The 16,008-nt window shown below is 36.3% G+C and overlaps 1 protein-coding gene across 10 annotated transcripts in view; it reads right to left on the minus strand.

Annotated features, from left to right (window-relative positions):
• RYR2 (ryanodine receptor 2) overlaps window positions 1–16,008 on the minus strand; it is a 378,221-nt gene that overhangs the window by 15,268 nt on the left and 346,945 nt on the right. For all 10 annotated transcript variants that reach the window (XM_086877715.1, XM_086877706.1, XM_086877711.1 and 7 more), the window contains 10 exons: window positions 15,872–15,976; window positions 12,784–12,865; window positions 11,111–12,408; window positions 10,658–10,722; window positions 8,716–8,863; window positions 7,082–7,168; window positions 6,034–6,252; window positions 3,822–3,952; window positions 3,201–3,243; window positions 991–1,124 (listed from right to left, as the gene is read on the minus strand). In XM_086877715.1, coding sequence (XP_086733841.1) covers window positions 991–1,124; window positions 3,201–3,243; window positions 3,822–3,952; window positions 6,034–6,252; window positions 7,082–7,168; window positions 8,716–8,863; window positions 10,658–10,722; window positions 11,111–12,408; window positions 12,784–12,865; window positions 15,872–15,976 — 2,312 coding nt within the window. The remainder of the gene's footprint in view (window positions 1–990; window positions 1,125–3,200; window positions 3,244–3,821; window positions 3,953–6,033; window positions 6,253–7,081; window positions 7,169–8,715; window positions 8,864–10,657; window positions 10,723–11,110; window positions 12,409–12,783; window positions 12,866–15,871; window positions 15,977–16,008) is intronic.

A 16,008-nucleotide genomic window follows, 5' to 3' on the forward strand; every position in this document is an offset into this window, starting at 1 on the left:
TCCTACTATAATCCTGCAGCAGCAAAACAGCATGGAAGAAAGCATTCTGGAAAGCACTTCTACCACAATAGTAATTTTTTTTTTTTAAATGCCAGAAATGCCAGAGTCCCTGAGCCTTTACACTGCACATGATTGATTGTTCAGATAGACTCCTGTTTTATTAATATCCATCTTTTATAAAAAGATGCATAAAAGAGCCATCCTTACAAAATCAGCTCTTGCTTCAATGTAATTCTAATCTACCAGTAGTCTCACTGCCCAATTCTCATAATCCTTGCACATCCACAGATAAAACATTGCTTTCAGAGAAAACTTTAAATAAGCCCTTACATCAGAATTTCTGTAGCATTAAAATTCCATCTGTAAAAATATGTTCTATCTAGCTAAATACCTTTTTTATAATGCAGAACCAGAAAAAACCTGTTTTGCAGTGCTCTGTAAAACCTGAGGATGCCCCTGTCTTACAAAGGAGAATCTACTGCTCTGAATGTCTAGGGGCTTCTCCTTCTGTCTACCAAAAGATAAACAGAGACATAGCTTAGGGAAAACAAATTATAAAAGGATGTGAAGATTAATCACCCAAATCCCAGATTTTACTAGTCACTAGCACTTAAATTTATTCCATCATTTCTTTATAATCAGAACACACAGTGCCACTCCAGCAGAGCTGAACTGAGAACTTGAAACTGAGATACTTGAAACTGTAATGACACTATCAAAACAGTGGGAATGTGATGTATTCAAGCAGCTGTGCACTAAACTAAATCTTCATACATAAAAAAACTAGAGGAATCTTGCATATACATTGTCTATAATTAAATAATTTACTGTATCATTCAACATAAGAATTGATTTCTTATGCAAATATACATAAACAACCAACAGATGTTTTGTCTGAATGACAAATCTTGAATGTTTAACTTACACAAAACACCAACAAAATAAGAAAAAAAAAACCCAATCACAAACAAACTGTAGACAAATGCTTACACAGCAGAAAAGGAGCTATCCTTCTTTGGTTTCTTCTTTTCTCGAGCATCACTAAAATCAAGAGCAGCTTTGTCCATTCCTAGTAATTCACTGATCCTGTCACGGCCATAGAACTCACCGTATTTATCCATTACCTAAAGTTAGAAGGAATATTCAAAAATTTTCATCAGTGGGGTAGATCAGCAGTTATTTGGCCTGTCTCTGAAGACAAGAGATTTAACATATAAGGAGCCTGAAAACAGTGCTTCGTGACTATGGATGACATTGTGATCACTAGATCATGAACGTAGAATTACGGCAAAAAATTATTTTCAGTGAATTCAAACCAGCCCCATCTCATTCTTAAAAAAATTAACATGTTTCATAAGTAATTTTACTGGAAATAAACTTTTCCTTGCTTTCATTTTGACTGAACACTCAGCTCCTTCATAAATATTACCTGTTCTCATTTTAAAAAGAACAATCACAGAAATACAAACTTTTCTTTAACAAGATCATAACTCAGTGACAGTGAGGAGGTATTTTTCCAACTTTCTAATAGGAAATGCTTTAAATATTTATTATTATTTTTGGAGATTTTTAAGAAGCCATTTTTGTATGAAGCCTGAAAACAGTGCTTCGTGATATGGATTATTTTGTAGACTGGGGATTAAAATACAAATATGTATGAAAGAAGACATTCATTGCAAAATAGTATATTTGAAGGCAGTTAAATCATACAGTGCAACTCCTCAGCCAAAGCTAAAGTACAAATCTTCCACACAACTTAAAACCATACACTTTCCTTTTGATTTGAGCCTTCCTTGACCAACTACATTGACAGAAACAATATAGAATTTTATTTCCTTTCTCAAGTACTCTGTGAGAGCTACTGCTTCCCCTTTGCTTAGACAGACAGGTAGAAATCTGTATCTAACAACACAAAATATGAAAAAAACCATTTTCCACAGCAAAATGAATACACAATTAAAAGGAATTTTTTTTGACAAGTTGACCTAAGACTGATACAAAGTAGAAGAGCTAAGAGTATTAAAAAGAGTATTAAAAACAGTATTCCAAAAGTATGATACAAGGCTGGCATTAAAGTGTGAAGAAGGGGGAAATCTGATCCAATAACATGCACACCCTCTTTTTCAGTTGTGACCAAACACACTAAAAAGATTATTTTTCCTGTAAGCTATTGTACAAACATTCAATTTATTTCTGAAGAACAAGCTGAGAAAACATTTAAAATTGCATTTGTAAGAAATGAGCTTCTGCAGTCCCTGCTTAGAGAGGACTACTTTTTTGAGCACTATGCAATAAAAGCTCATCTGCACACCCACAAAGGAGCCCAGAGACACAAAGCTTGGGGGAGGGTACAAAGAATACCTTATCCAGCTAGTCCCAGGGCCATCAGCCCATTAAAGGCCCCTTTCCTCAAGCCTAGAGGACTACAGTGGCACAGTGGCAGGCAGGAACCCAAACTATGGATTCACAGCAAGTGGGTGCTCTGCCTGCTCCCTCCCAGAGCGATCCCAGGAGAACATCAGAGCAAAATCTGAAACCCATCTAAATGGTCACTGGTAAAAACTCTCCAGATCACCTGTCAGACTAAGAGGATTACTGCCACGGGATACATACACTATGCATTCCATAAATGGGACGTTACTGGATGTTACAGGGAGAAAGCAGAGATGGAGAAAGGGATGGATTTAGGTGACTTGGGGAAGAAAACCATGGGAAAATAGAGAGGTAAAGGATAAAAGAGGCCAATGCATGTATATACCTTTCAGGCAGACATAGTTGCCCTATGCCTAAATATCTCAATCTGTCCTGTCTTCTTATTAATTACTTTTTAACCTTCTATTGGGTGAGGCACACCATTCTTTATGTATGGATGTGAATGCATAAATACAGACAAGATATTTTACATAAGTTTCTTTATACATAGAAGTGCACACAAAATTCTTCAAGTAATTTCATGAAGATATTTGAATTCCTGTTTTTTACAAAATATGTATGTAGAAAAAGTTTGAAATATAGATAAAAGAAAAAAGTTGTAAGAATGGTAAGGAATTCTGTGTATTTTAAAATTGTAGATACGGAAATCTACACTGAATCAAAGCTATATTTCAAAGAAGTGTAGTCCACATTCCTCCAAACATGAACAGAAATATGCATTAGAATTTTATTTTAACCTCATAAATCTTTTTAAAAACAAGCCTTACCTTTCTTTTCACAAACTTGTCCCAATAGTTATTTGGAAAAGACCTGAAAAACACAGATAAACAAGACTACATTTTAGACAAATATATACCAATTCTGTTTCTAAGAACCTTCATGTGGTGACTATCACCAGTAAGTCACTTTGAACCCTCGGGAGCAATAGTTGCCAAATGGTGCTCAGCCTACCATGTAAATGTGAGAAGCACAGCAGAGCCAGTGCCTGCAGACAGGATTCTAGAGCAGCCACATCCCACACACAGTCCCAGCAGGCAGAGAAACAGAACTTTATATATGAGCTGAGTAAAGCACAGCTCACTCTTGAACTGACAACAGTGTAAAAGCATCATCACTGTCTTGCAAAAACAAACCCATCCTGTTTCTTTTCTCTCTTATGAAGACAAATCATTTTAACGCAAACATTTGGGAATGCCTAAGATTAAACAGTAATAGTAAAACTGATAGTAGACATTAGCCTTGCAAGTGCTTAAAAATTTTGTATATCCTTGCTAGAAATACATCTTTAATAATTGTTTATTTCAGATAAGATGGATGATAAGTATGTAATCGTGGAAATAGAAGAACAATTACTTGCAGGGCTATAATGAGACAGAGTATAAACTCACTGTGTGTTGATTACAAGTCGATCCCACTGTCCCTTAATATCATCTTCTGATGGCTGTTCAGTTATATATAGCCCATCAAATTCCAATTTCCTTGCCACTTCCTTTTCTCTCTTAAAAATAACCAATGGAACCTGCAGTTGAAAGAGAACACAGAAATTATGTAAAATGCACTGATATGTCTGCAAACTTTAAGAAAATCTGGTTGCTATGAAGAAATAAGTATCAAAACTGAAGAAAACAAAAATAGCACTTGAAAAAATTAAAAGACTTAATTCCCCAGAACACAGAAAAGGTGGATGGTACCTAGGATATACACTAGGATCAGGTCATTCAAAATCATTGAACTACAGTGTGCTAAACAGTTCAAAAAAGACGGTCAAAACACCTGAAGAGGGATCCTTCCAGTAAGATCAGTTTTTCAGTGCTATGAAAGGACTGGAAGTAGTCAAGTGAAAGAAAGCTAATTTATTTTTTTTTTAATCCCTAGAAATTCTAGTTCCAAATATTTTTTTCGGATTACACTTTTGGATTTCATTTTGATACCCAGAGATGTTAGAGGCTCCTTTTATTTGTTAACGAATCATTGAGGTTTCACAGTGAGAAACAAAGTGTTTTGCTGCAGGGAGCAAAGATTGTAGGAAATAAAAAAAAGCATTGTCAGGAGCTGAGACACCTAGCCAGCCTTTACCTACAACTCTCTTTCATCAGCTGGATGACTTCAAAAGTACATTTTAAGAAGGCAGATGTAAATAGTGGTCAAAGTTGGGTGGATTTTTCTAAAAAATCTGTTACCGAAAGAAAGTACACTCTACTCTTTCCTGGAACTATTTCACAGGTCCCCAAAATGCACCCACCTTGAATTACCCACCTGACTGTAATAGTAGTCAAGAGTATGTGGAGCATACTGAAATAGTAATAATGAAAATCAAGACTACTCAAGCAACTTGGGGTTACATTAGATACAAAACAGAAGAGTTCCAAAACTATTTTACAACAGGTAAATGAGAAAAATGTAATAGATTTCATGCTAAGCAATACTTAGAAACAAACCTATCACACAAAGGCCAGCAGTTCAGAAGACTTTGGACTTAAAGATCTCCAAAACAGAGAATGAAACCATATTTGGACCATATTATGGTTTCAGAATTAGAAAGAAAGCAATTAATTAAAATAAATATTGGTAACAAGGTTTTTCCCTTCTAGTCAGAGAATAAATGTTAAAAAAAAAAAAGTAGCATAAAAAGCCATAGTAGAAACAAATATAAAAGTATCAGGTGGGAAAATAGAACTTCTCAAAAACCAGAAACACAAGCTTCCATGCTGCACGGAACCGATGCAACAAAAAAAAAAATGGTTTAGTATCTATTGGGCTGTAGGGATACTTAAAGTAGAGACAAAAAACAACACTAAATGTAGCAATATGCTGAGCAAGCTACAAATTCAGACCCTGTCTTTTAGCACAGAACAAATTATTAGCCACTGAAGGATGAAAAGAAAAATATTAAGGACCACATAAGACCTTAATAAAGATACAAGGACAAATGAGCAGCTGGGTCATATCAAGGGTGCTTTTAAGACCCTTAATATGCACTATCCTGAACTTGGACTTATATCTTTTACCCTGGAAATGTGTATAAATGGGGGAAGTACATGTCAGATATACTTCTCTCAGCTCCAGAGATTTATGACATTTGGTTTTCTTAAACCACAATCAGCATTTTTCCAATGGAAGTGGCATCTTTAGTTTTCACATTCCTAACTGAGATCTTTTCCAAGATATCCCTTTAAAAGATGCTTACGCTCCCGCCAAAACACTACCAGCAGAGTGTGTGTTTATGAGCAGGCATTTTATAGCCACAATATGCATCAGCTGTATTCCAAAATGATGCATTCTTTTCAAATGACCTAACTTACAGACTAGTAGTGCAGCATCTAGAACTGCCATCTGCATCATGTGGGTTCACACCTTGTCTTGGACAGTCACAAGCAGCTTCTGAAGCAGGTTACTGCTGTGACTGTCTGACTGACAGCAAATCAGACTCTGGCCTACAGCTTCCTGAACAGACACATCAGCTAACAAACACTTTCTGTGTACATTACACTAAGAACACAGATTTCTTTACGCGGTGCCCCAACCTCCTCAAGCAGGTTGACTTTTATTCTAAGTTGAACAGATAAAGAACCTAGAAAAAACAGTTAATATTTTTCTTACTTTCAAACAATAATACCCTATGATGCAGAAGAATGAGATGACCGTGTGTAGGATGGCCAAAATCCTCAGTGTGGGCTCCATGTAGCCGCTGCTTTCTTCCAGGACATAGTGCACTGCAATGACCCTCTCATCATCGCTTTCCAGGATGTTCAACTTGGTACTTTCACCATCAGATACCACAGGGAGTTCCTTTTCTTCTGGCACAGCAGATGTGGAGACCTGTTTAAAACACTTTTGATATTGCAACTGTATTCCTTTGACAGGAGCTTTACAATACTACAAGCTAAGTCATTGAGCTGAAAAAATGGTAACAAGAACAAAACAGCTGTAAAGAAAGTTTAAAGAAAGAGGTTTTTTTGCATAAAAATGTCCACAAAGAATACCTCAGCAAGACCTTTTCATCTTGTTATGCTGGACTGTGATAATGTACTTTGTCTTCCCTTTTTTTCACTGTCTGTCCATGTTACGAAATTTGGTCCATGATGAATTTCATCAATTCAAATTCAAGAAAGGGCACAGCCCTCTTAGAAGAAACCCCTGACAGTAGTCTTCATCATCACAGCTCTCTGGCATCAAATTATTCAGGTCCAAAGAGTCCAGAGTTGCATTAAAGATACTACAATTCTTGACGAAATCACTGTTATTCTAGGCAGCTTAAGATGATGTGACTCCTGGCTGTACATACTCTTTCAGGAGAGCATAATGGCGCAAGAAAACATCTCAACTGACATGGATTAGTTTGTTACCCATGAAAGCTCAGCTTGGCTGGTTCACTGTACTGGTAAATGGAGCTTCTGAGGCAAGGGTGTGCCTCTCAGCCTGCTGCCTTTGTCCCAGCACAATGCTCTGTCAATAGCTATTTGTGTACTGCAAGTCTATTTTTACTTCACACAAACATTTCAGCTGTCACCATGTTAGATTTGTGAAGTGGTAGGATGAAGCAGGTATTTAACCTGTTAGGCTTGGCACTTATACCTTAGCATACTGACTACAAAAGCCAGATGTTTTCCAGTGTGCAACTTGAAAAGTGGTATTTTGAGAAATTTACCTTATAGAAAAGAAGGATGAAGTTGATGGCAAAAGCAACAAATAATGCCAACATCCTCATGTTGTAAAAGTTGCGTGCAAAGTAGTTCTGAAAAGAGAACAGAACATAAATATACTTTTCCTAATAAAGATTCAATCATCATTAGTAAGCTGCTGCTGAGAGGGGTTTTTTTGTGGTTTTTTTTTCCCCCTTATAGAACTTTTTAATAGAATTATAAATACAAAAAAAACCCCACCAAACCAAGAAACATTTTGAGTGATTTACAAGTTCTCTCCTACTCTCTATGTGCAATAATGAATAAAGGACCCTCTGTTTCACTCCATTCACAAAGGATGAAGGATTTCTAACTGCCTCTTACATCTTTTCCATTGTCCTCTCGATACACTTGGAGACAACACAGAGACATCACAATGTAAGAGTAATGTAATAACAATACAGAAGTCTTTTATCTTCCCTGTAGTTCAATACCCATACATATAAAAAATTGCTACTTTTACCAAAAAATAAAAAACCCTATATATAACCCTATATATAAGTTTATCATAATTATTTTCTATTCCAAAATCAACTGCATTTTTACCAGGCCAGCAAAAACTCATGTGTGACCTGAGTACCATGAATAGAAAGCTTTTCTGACACTTTGATGCCAGGACTGCAGTATCTTTCCCCTCCTGACAGCTCACAAACATTTATACCACACATTTTGAATGCTTTAACACTCCAACTGGAATTCTGCCATTTTTCATCCCTAATCATAGATAAAACCATTAGTGAAATATAAAACGAGACTATTAGAAAAAAATTAAGCTACCATCACATGATTGCTATCTGACTAGTCAAAAAATGTATCTCAGTTCAAAAGCCAAATTGAAACAAATTTTTAATAAGATTTTGACTGCAGTTCTGTAGTTTTGCTATGTTCTTATGCTATGAGTCAGCCATCCCTACACAATTATATACTATATACATAACAAAAGGGTATTTCTTTTTGCTTTGTGTTTCACTCTAGCCTCAGAGAATATAAATGGAATATCCTAGCTAATAAAAGCATGGATTTTAAGCAGTTATTGAGCAAATATTATTTGATATTTTACTGAGAGACTCTCAGATGCAATTTTACATTTTCATTAAGCCTTATTTTCTACAGGTTTTGAAAAACTTGACAAATACTAAGTCGCTATTTCACAAAAAAAAACCCAAAAAAAACCTGTAACATTTTTTCTTATTCACTTCAGGTTAAGCATTGTATCTTAGTTGATTCTTTTTATAGGAGAGCTTGTAATTTCCCAAAGGTGTCTCTCAGGGAAAGAGAAATCCTACTGTCTCAGTAGCTACTGTAAAAATTCAGGAATTATATTCCCAAAGAAATGTGTTCATGTTTTCCAATGATGCACAGGCATCTCTGAATGCCTAGATTTGGGACAATAACTGTCTTCCTAAGAATTAATATCTTGTATACTGTTATTTGTGTGTTTCTTTTCTCTAACATTCCCATTAAACCTTTGCTTCATGTCCTTTTTACGGACAAATGACAAAAATGTGGTCCGGCAGACGCTATTTATCTTTACATTGTTAGACTATGGTGGTCCATGTCTCTCCCAATACCAAAACACATAAGCTACAGAACAGCTTACAAGAAGCTTCTGCTGGTATGCAATGATATTCTTCCAGAAAACTGATTCCTGAACTTCTGGTTCTCCGTATCTGTGCGTATGCAGTTGTCTTAATTTCTGTTTCCCTTTGTCTTCCTTGGTTTTCTCTTCTTTTTCTCCATCTTCTCCTCTTAGGATACAAAGGCAAAATAATACATCAAATTAATAAAATTGCTACATTAAAACCACACCTTGAAATAGGCTATTGCATCTTTTGATGAGGGTCAAGTAGCCATGACTCATGCAGCTCATGCACATGACAAATATCCCCCTTCAGTCCAAAGTGCTGGCAAAGGTGACAGTCTGGTTAAGGCTACAGATGAACTTACTGGCTCAGCACCCTGAAGTGGGAATGCTAGCTGGTAGAGGCAGGTGATCAAAACTCTGCCAACCTTGCTATCAGAGATTCTTCATAACTGTGCAGTGACAAAATGTCTGGAAGCTGACAGCTCTATGTCTGCATGAGTGCCTACGTGTCTAAGTGCTACCCTCCAACCTCACGCACTTAAACAATCTACTTCCCATTAAGGCTGCAGAAAGCTTTGGGTCTTCTTGCACTTACAAGTCAAACCTTAAGTTTTAAATTCTACATTTCTGCCCACATGATGAAGTCGTATGTACCCACTCCAGGAGGAGATGAAGTAAGATTTTGTCAGCATCTGGTGTGTGGGTATCACCATGCTGTCTCATTAGAGAAAGTCAGAGTTCATGGGCTGCCTTCTCCAAAGGAGAAGAACTGAGAATTGTCTTAGAAGTTTATTTGACCTGTCAGCATGATAGATGAAAAGATCACAGAAGCCCATTTGAAGCCAAACCAGAGTGAAAGGCAACTTCTAAACTAAATTATTTATTTCTCTGTTCCTATCTACAAACAGAATGACTGATATCCAAACCAGCTCATCTTCCTAGAAAACATTTGATAAACTTCCACTTGAAAGTCTGTCATGTTAGGATAAGCTTCAGGACAACCAGTAGTGCTAGGCACTGTACTCCTGACAGAGAATACAGGTAACAGCTGCAACTCACACAGTCAAGCAGAGCAATCAACAGCAAATGACCTTCAAAAGTCAGGAAGACTCTCCCTCACAATGTTACAGCGGCCAAGTTAGAAATTTGCTGCACTGATTAAGAGGAGTTTTTGTCATGGACAAGTGCTTGTCATCTGAGAAGAGCAGCAATTATTAGAGTTTGAGACTAAGGGATCTTCTTAGAATTTTGACAGTGATAAAGCAGCTACAGAAACTGTACAGAAAAAATATGAGGAACCATAAAATACAGGGATGGAGATCCAGAGTTTCTACTGGTTAAAACCAAGCACTATATTTTGCTTTCCACTATTTTTATTCTGGGCTAATGGCATTAACATTATTAGATTTTAACATGCCCTAAAAAGGTTTATATTATCATTGATCTAACCTCTTCATAAAGATGTGAGAGTAGTCTGTAATTCATTAAAATTTTACTGGAATCTTAAGGTTCTGCAAAATGCAAATAACTCAAAGCATGTCATAGCAAATGGGAGAGGGTAAAGCAGATTCAGTCTCTACCACTGATGGATATCAGGTCTCTGGAACTCAGGTGCTCTTACAAAGTTTACAAGGAGTTTTTTTTTTTCCTAACTTTAAGACTTGCCAAGAAAAAAGATATCAATCAATTTAGTACATTCTAACAGAAATTGAATGGACATTACAAAGGATGCTTCTGGGAAGAGAGCAGTTCACAGAATCAGAGTGCTGCTTATTACGTAGCATTTCCTAGCAAATGTGTACAGATGAGGAAGACTGTCAAAAATACACCCCAACCTAATTGGAATGTGAATGGACAGAAAATTAAAGGCAAAGAAGTAAAAATGAACTTGAGGGTTTTCTTCATTGAACAAAACACTTTTTTTCTTTTCAGGGTCAGAGGTTAAAGTAATACATACTCAGCTTTTTCAGGTTCTGATTTTGTTTCTTCTTTCTCTTCCTTTTCATCTTCTTTCACCTTCTCCTACAGAAAACCAGGATTAAAAACTGCATGTAAACATTATTATACAGTTAGTTAAAAGAATACCCAGAATGCAGAATTTTAGAGGTTTTTTTTGTATTTGTTGAACAATGGAAAACATGACAAAAGATGACAATTCAATTTACATTAATGAAGAGAAGCAATTTAACACTGAATTAAAAGTAATCCAAAACTCCATTTACTTAGAGAAGGCTGTGGAAATTCAGTTTGTGACATCAGAAAGAGTAAACACCAGTAATTAACATGGTTATTTAAAAAAAAAAAAAAGAAGTTAGAAAACCCAGAAAAACAAAGATGCAAATTTTACTTCAAGACAACATTTAATATATGAAACAGAGAAATAGATATCAGAAATAGAAGATACAATTACCTGGATTTTTTCCTCGGGCATTGGTGCTAAGGAGGGAGTGCTCAGTAAATCACTCAAACCAGCATTTGGATTGTGAGGGATCAGTTTATACTGTCCACCTTCTCGTTTCAAATCCAAACCAAATATATCTGAGAGCAGATCACTCTCTTCTGTTAAAGTCTGCAGATCCGTCAAGTCTTCTGCAGGCAGTGCAGCTTCTGTTGGTTTCCTCTCCCCTTCTTCTTCTTCCCCACGCACCTCATCCTGAGTGGGATCTGGCATATTAGCCAGCAGCTCAGCCACCTTGATTTTCTTGGCTCCTTCAACTAGGCTTCCTCCAAGCAGCAAACTGCATATGATGCGAAAAAAGCCCCGGACAACGCTACAAGCAAAATGTACTAAGCCCACCAAAATGCTCCAGTAGGAAGAAAACAAAGCCATGACCATGTCCTTCATGGTCATTTTCTTCACCTTTTTCATTTGTTTCTTTAGACTCTTCATGCTGAGCATTTTCATAAGAGTCATTAAATTATACTTGAGAGCTACTAAAGCTGACTTCATGGTCACGAGAGAAAAGAAACCCATTCTAGGATCTTCCTCCTCAGGATTATCCTTCTCATTCTCCTCTTTATTAGCTGACCTTTCATTCAGATCTGACTCAGAGATCTGGGCAGCCAGTTGCATTTCAAAGATGGTATCCTCACAGAAGTTAACAAAAAGCTCCATCTTTTCTTTCTCCCCACCTTCATTTACAACATCAAATATAAACTGCCTCTTTGATTCTTTTACCTGAGGTTTTTCCCACTGAGTCCGACTTGACTCACTTATTTCAAAATAAACTCGTTCAATGCGCTTTGCGCTGCCCATGATCTCTATACGTCCAAGGAAAGGCTGAAAGTAATTCAGCACACTCTCTGAGAGCTCAAGGAAAGTTTGCAAGCGTGTATCGTGGGGCATGTGTTCTGACAGGTTGGTCAGGAGAACAGCAACATTGAAACCAATGTCTTTGGCAGGCTCATGAAATCGTTTCACAAACTCCTCATAGTCCAAAGTCTCATTCTCATCTGTTTCAGCACATGACAGCAGAAACTCAGTTTCAGACTGAGTGTAGTGCTTGTGGCTTTCCATTGCCCTGTGAAAATCCCTCTTCGAAATTATCCCTTTACCATCAGGGTCATATTCTTTGAATGCATCAGAGGAAGTCAAATCTTTCAATTTTAAGAACATATCAAAAAACTTCAGAATCATTTCCACATTGTTCGATGATTCCACAAGCATATCGACCATCTGCTTTCCAATAGTTCCATTCACAACATTACCTAGAGGTGATGATGGGATAGTAGAGATAACATCAGCAAATATTTTGGCAAAGAAAGCCTATTATAATGATTAGTGAAGTAATCAAAGTGTTAGAATGATCAATTCTTGGATAACACACTTAGATGAGAAAGCTAGCTGTGAACTCTTAAGTCCTTTACTTCTATAAAGTTCTGGCATTCAGAATTAATATAACTTATATCAACTACTCTACCTAAATCTCCCATTTGCTTTCAGACCTGAAAGGTCTTCTCATAACTGAGACATGAAAATTAAAAATGCGAAGAAATTTAGAGCACTACCTCACAAATTAAGAAAATTACAAAGGTAAAAACTTTGCTAGAACAACTGTGAAAGAGATTTCACATTTTTACTACCTTCCAGCATAGACAGCAACATGACAACCATATCTTTCTGAAGATCCATTAATTCCTTCAATAGTTCAATTTGACTGGAATCCTAAATAACAAAGACAATATATAAATATAAATGGTATATTGATTTCTTTGACATTTATTTATGTGCATGCATATTTCATCTTGTAAAAAGCAGACTTAGAAATTAAGAAGCTAAAAGTGTCAAAAATGGTAATACAGTGAAAATATACTTAATTGCTTAATTCCTCACAGTGTATCTACACCATCATCTGTTTAGAAAGAATAATTTAATAAAGACAAAACTGAATGTGATAAAAGACTTAAGGCAAAAACTGGGTACATCAAGGTCACAGATGATGCTTCTGTAATGTTTCCTTATCAGCTAAAATATTATCACTTTTTGTGTCATCAAGTTCACACCTATGGAAAATTGTAAAAACAGCAACACCAACAGCACATAGACCTCAAAGTATAACATGATTCAAAATGAGAGGTTTCATTATAAATCACTGAACTTTATGGAGGGAAAAACAAAAGTTGAAATAAAATCTTAAAATATTTATTAATCAAATTTCATTAGTAAATCCTTTGACACGCATGAAGTTGATTTTTTTAGCTCCTTGGGTTTACCGAGTTTACTATGCCACTTGTGTGGAGTCTATCTGGATGGAATTATTCAACTACTGAATTTCTTACTCAGTGTCACACTGTTGCATTGTGCCATTGGTAATGAATACTTGAGCAGTGCTGTGCTTCAGTGAGTGGCACAACAACCTCAAGGTACTTTATGGCTGTGCCAGGATGCTTTGCCCTGATAAAGCTTGTCTGCTTGGCCTGGAACCCGGTCAGGAGACAAAGCAGTGCATCTGTGGTGAGCTACTGTAGCGGTATTTTTAGTGCTGAATATGCTAAAAGGCCAGCCTGGCTTACCATCTTTAAACACACATCTGTCCCTCTGAAGTCAGACTTGACAGATAAGCTGCTAAACTGACCTAGAGGCCTATGACTGCCAACCAGTCAACTCTTTCCACTATAAAAATCCCTGGCCACTTTCATTCTTCCACAAACTTTCAGTACATGGCATTTCTCCTGTGGATTTGAGACACCTCTCCACAGTTACTTCCCAAGGATTGAGAGAAAGAGGAAGTACTCCACAAAAAGGAGTGTGGTGAGATTCATCAACCTCTATGTGATGTTTCTTCTGTTAGCTTGCATATAATTGCTTTAACAGAATTTCTTTCATAGAGTGTGCTTTGACAGTGTTATAGCTGACCAGTGTTTTTAGCTTTTATACTGTGTAGTAAGTAATTCTGGTTAAGACCTGTCTGTTCATTTTTATTAAAAAGTAATTCATCTTTTATAAATTTATCTGATCTTCCGTCATTAAAACCTGCAGGACAGTGATTTAATCACACCTCTGTAATTCCTTAAATTTAAACTGTTAACAAAATCTGAAGCTAGTGAAGGATTTAGCTTCATTTAAACCCTTTTCTGTAAAAGAGTTTAAGTACAAAAAGGAGATCTCTCTGTTCTTCAGACTCAAGGAAAAGGCTTTTATAATAAACTTTCTCTAAAGCACCCACTCCACCCTCAACGATGACAATTTGGATCTTTGTTTGAAAACCTCATAATTTTAACATAACAAGATTTTTAATTGATTTTCCCTAAGTTTCTTTAAGTTATAAGTTTTCATTACAAAACTTATAACTACAAAAGTTATTAACAACCCAGGTGATATTTTTTCATTTGGATTGAAAATTGTACTTTCTTTTTCTGCCTTAGATTCTTAAGTATTACCATTATCACATTGTTGCTTTCTGGTACAAGATAGAGAATTAAAATGCAAAAAACCTCCCCAAAAACCACAAAACCCAAACAAAACGGTGATTTAATTTTGCTCCTGTTAAAATCTTGCTTCAAATGTTCTCCAAAAGTGCTCTGGAAACACATGACTGAAAACAAAACCCAAATATTTAGCCTAGGCAGAATCCTGTTACAGGCAAAAGCCATATAGCAACTCCTTATAACTCCACTTAGCCAAACTCCACACTTTTGAAAACTGGTATTTCAACAGAACCTGGAAAACTTATTAATATATTCTTGTAACAAATAAAGACTAATAAAAGAGCCCATGTCTATTCTGGTATTTCCTGCTAGACCCCATAAAGAGTTTCCAAAAGCCTATTTAGCCACATAAAGAATGAGAAGTGTACCTGTAGCTCAAAGTCTACAAGTGTGAGCAAGCAGCCTACTTTCATCTATAAAGTTCCAACGGCAGGGAGAAAAATAATCTGAGTGAGACTACTTTAATTTATGCAAAGAATACTTACATTGACACCTTTGGAGTCAAATGATGAAATCTAAAACCTCACAGACTTCAGAGTTGTATTTCTTAACAAAAACTAACACTTTCACAAGTGTATGACATTTTTCTCTAAAAATGTCAAACTATGTAAAAAAAATTAGAATCAGTGTATTCAATTAAAATGTGTAATTCTTTTAGAAATTTAAGTTGAAAGATGCACTGTTTAAGGGTAGGATTCTTCACACTGAATTTTCACACTAAATAACCGTCTGCGCCAGTCCCCTTCACTATTTCTACAGTTTATGAAATGAGTACTCACATCCAAAATGAATTCACCCATTATAAGGCCTGACTACTCTCCACTAAGAGTGAAAAAGGTTTGGATGCAGACTCATGTTGAACTATGGTTTAATAATGATGAACCAGGGTTCAATGCAGGAGCCATCAATGAACATAATGGGTCCTGCATAGAAGGAAACCACAGAAAACACTGCAAGAGAATTTTGGTACAAAAGACCAGAACTGAGAGTTCTTTCTGAATATCAGCAATATGCTTTGTTTGCAGTTTGATCTAATCTGCTTTTTACCTGTGGCTGGGGATCCAATTACAGGCTGGCTATTCACAGCTGCTCTAGTTTTGCAATTTACTCCCTCAATTTCATTGTTTTCTATCATCTCTGCCTTTTATTTTTCCCACCAACCGTTGTTATTAATGACTCCAACATGTTCTCTTTTACAGAAATGCTAGTGACTTATGAAGGAAAAAGTAAAACAAAAAGATACCTGAGACAGCTTCATCTGCATGTGTGCAAACACATGAAGGAAACCAACTACAGCATCCCACAGCCTGCTGTGTGCCAGACTTTGCTGATTCCCAGTACACGGCCCCTATTGTTCAGGCAACAAAAAAAAATTAAAAA

Source organism: Cyanistes caeruleus, chromosome 2, assembly GCF_971803275.1.
Source record: "Cyanistes caeruleus chromosome 2, bCyaCae1.hap1.1, whole genome shotgun sequence".
In the NCBI taxonomy this organism is placed as follows: Eukaryota; Metazoa; Chordata; class Aves; order Passeriformes; family Paridae; genus Cyanistes; species Cyanistes caeruleus.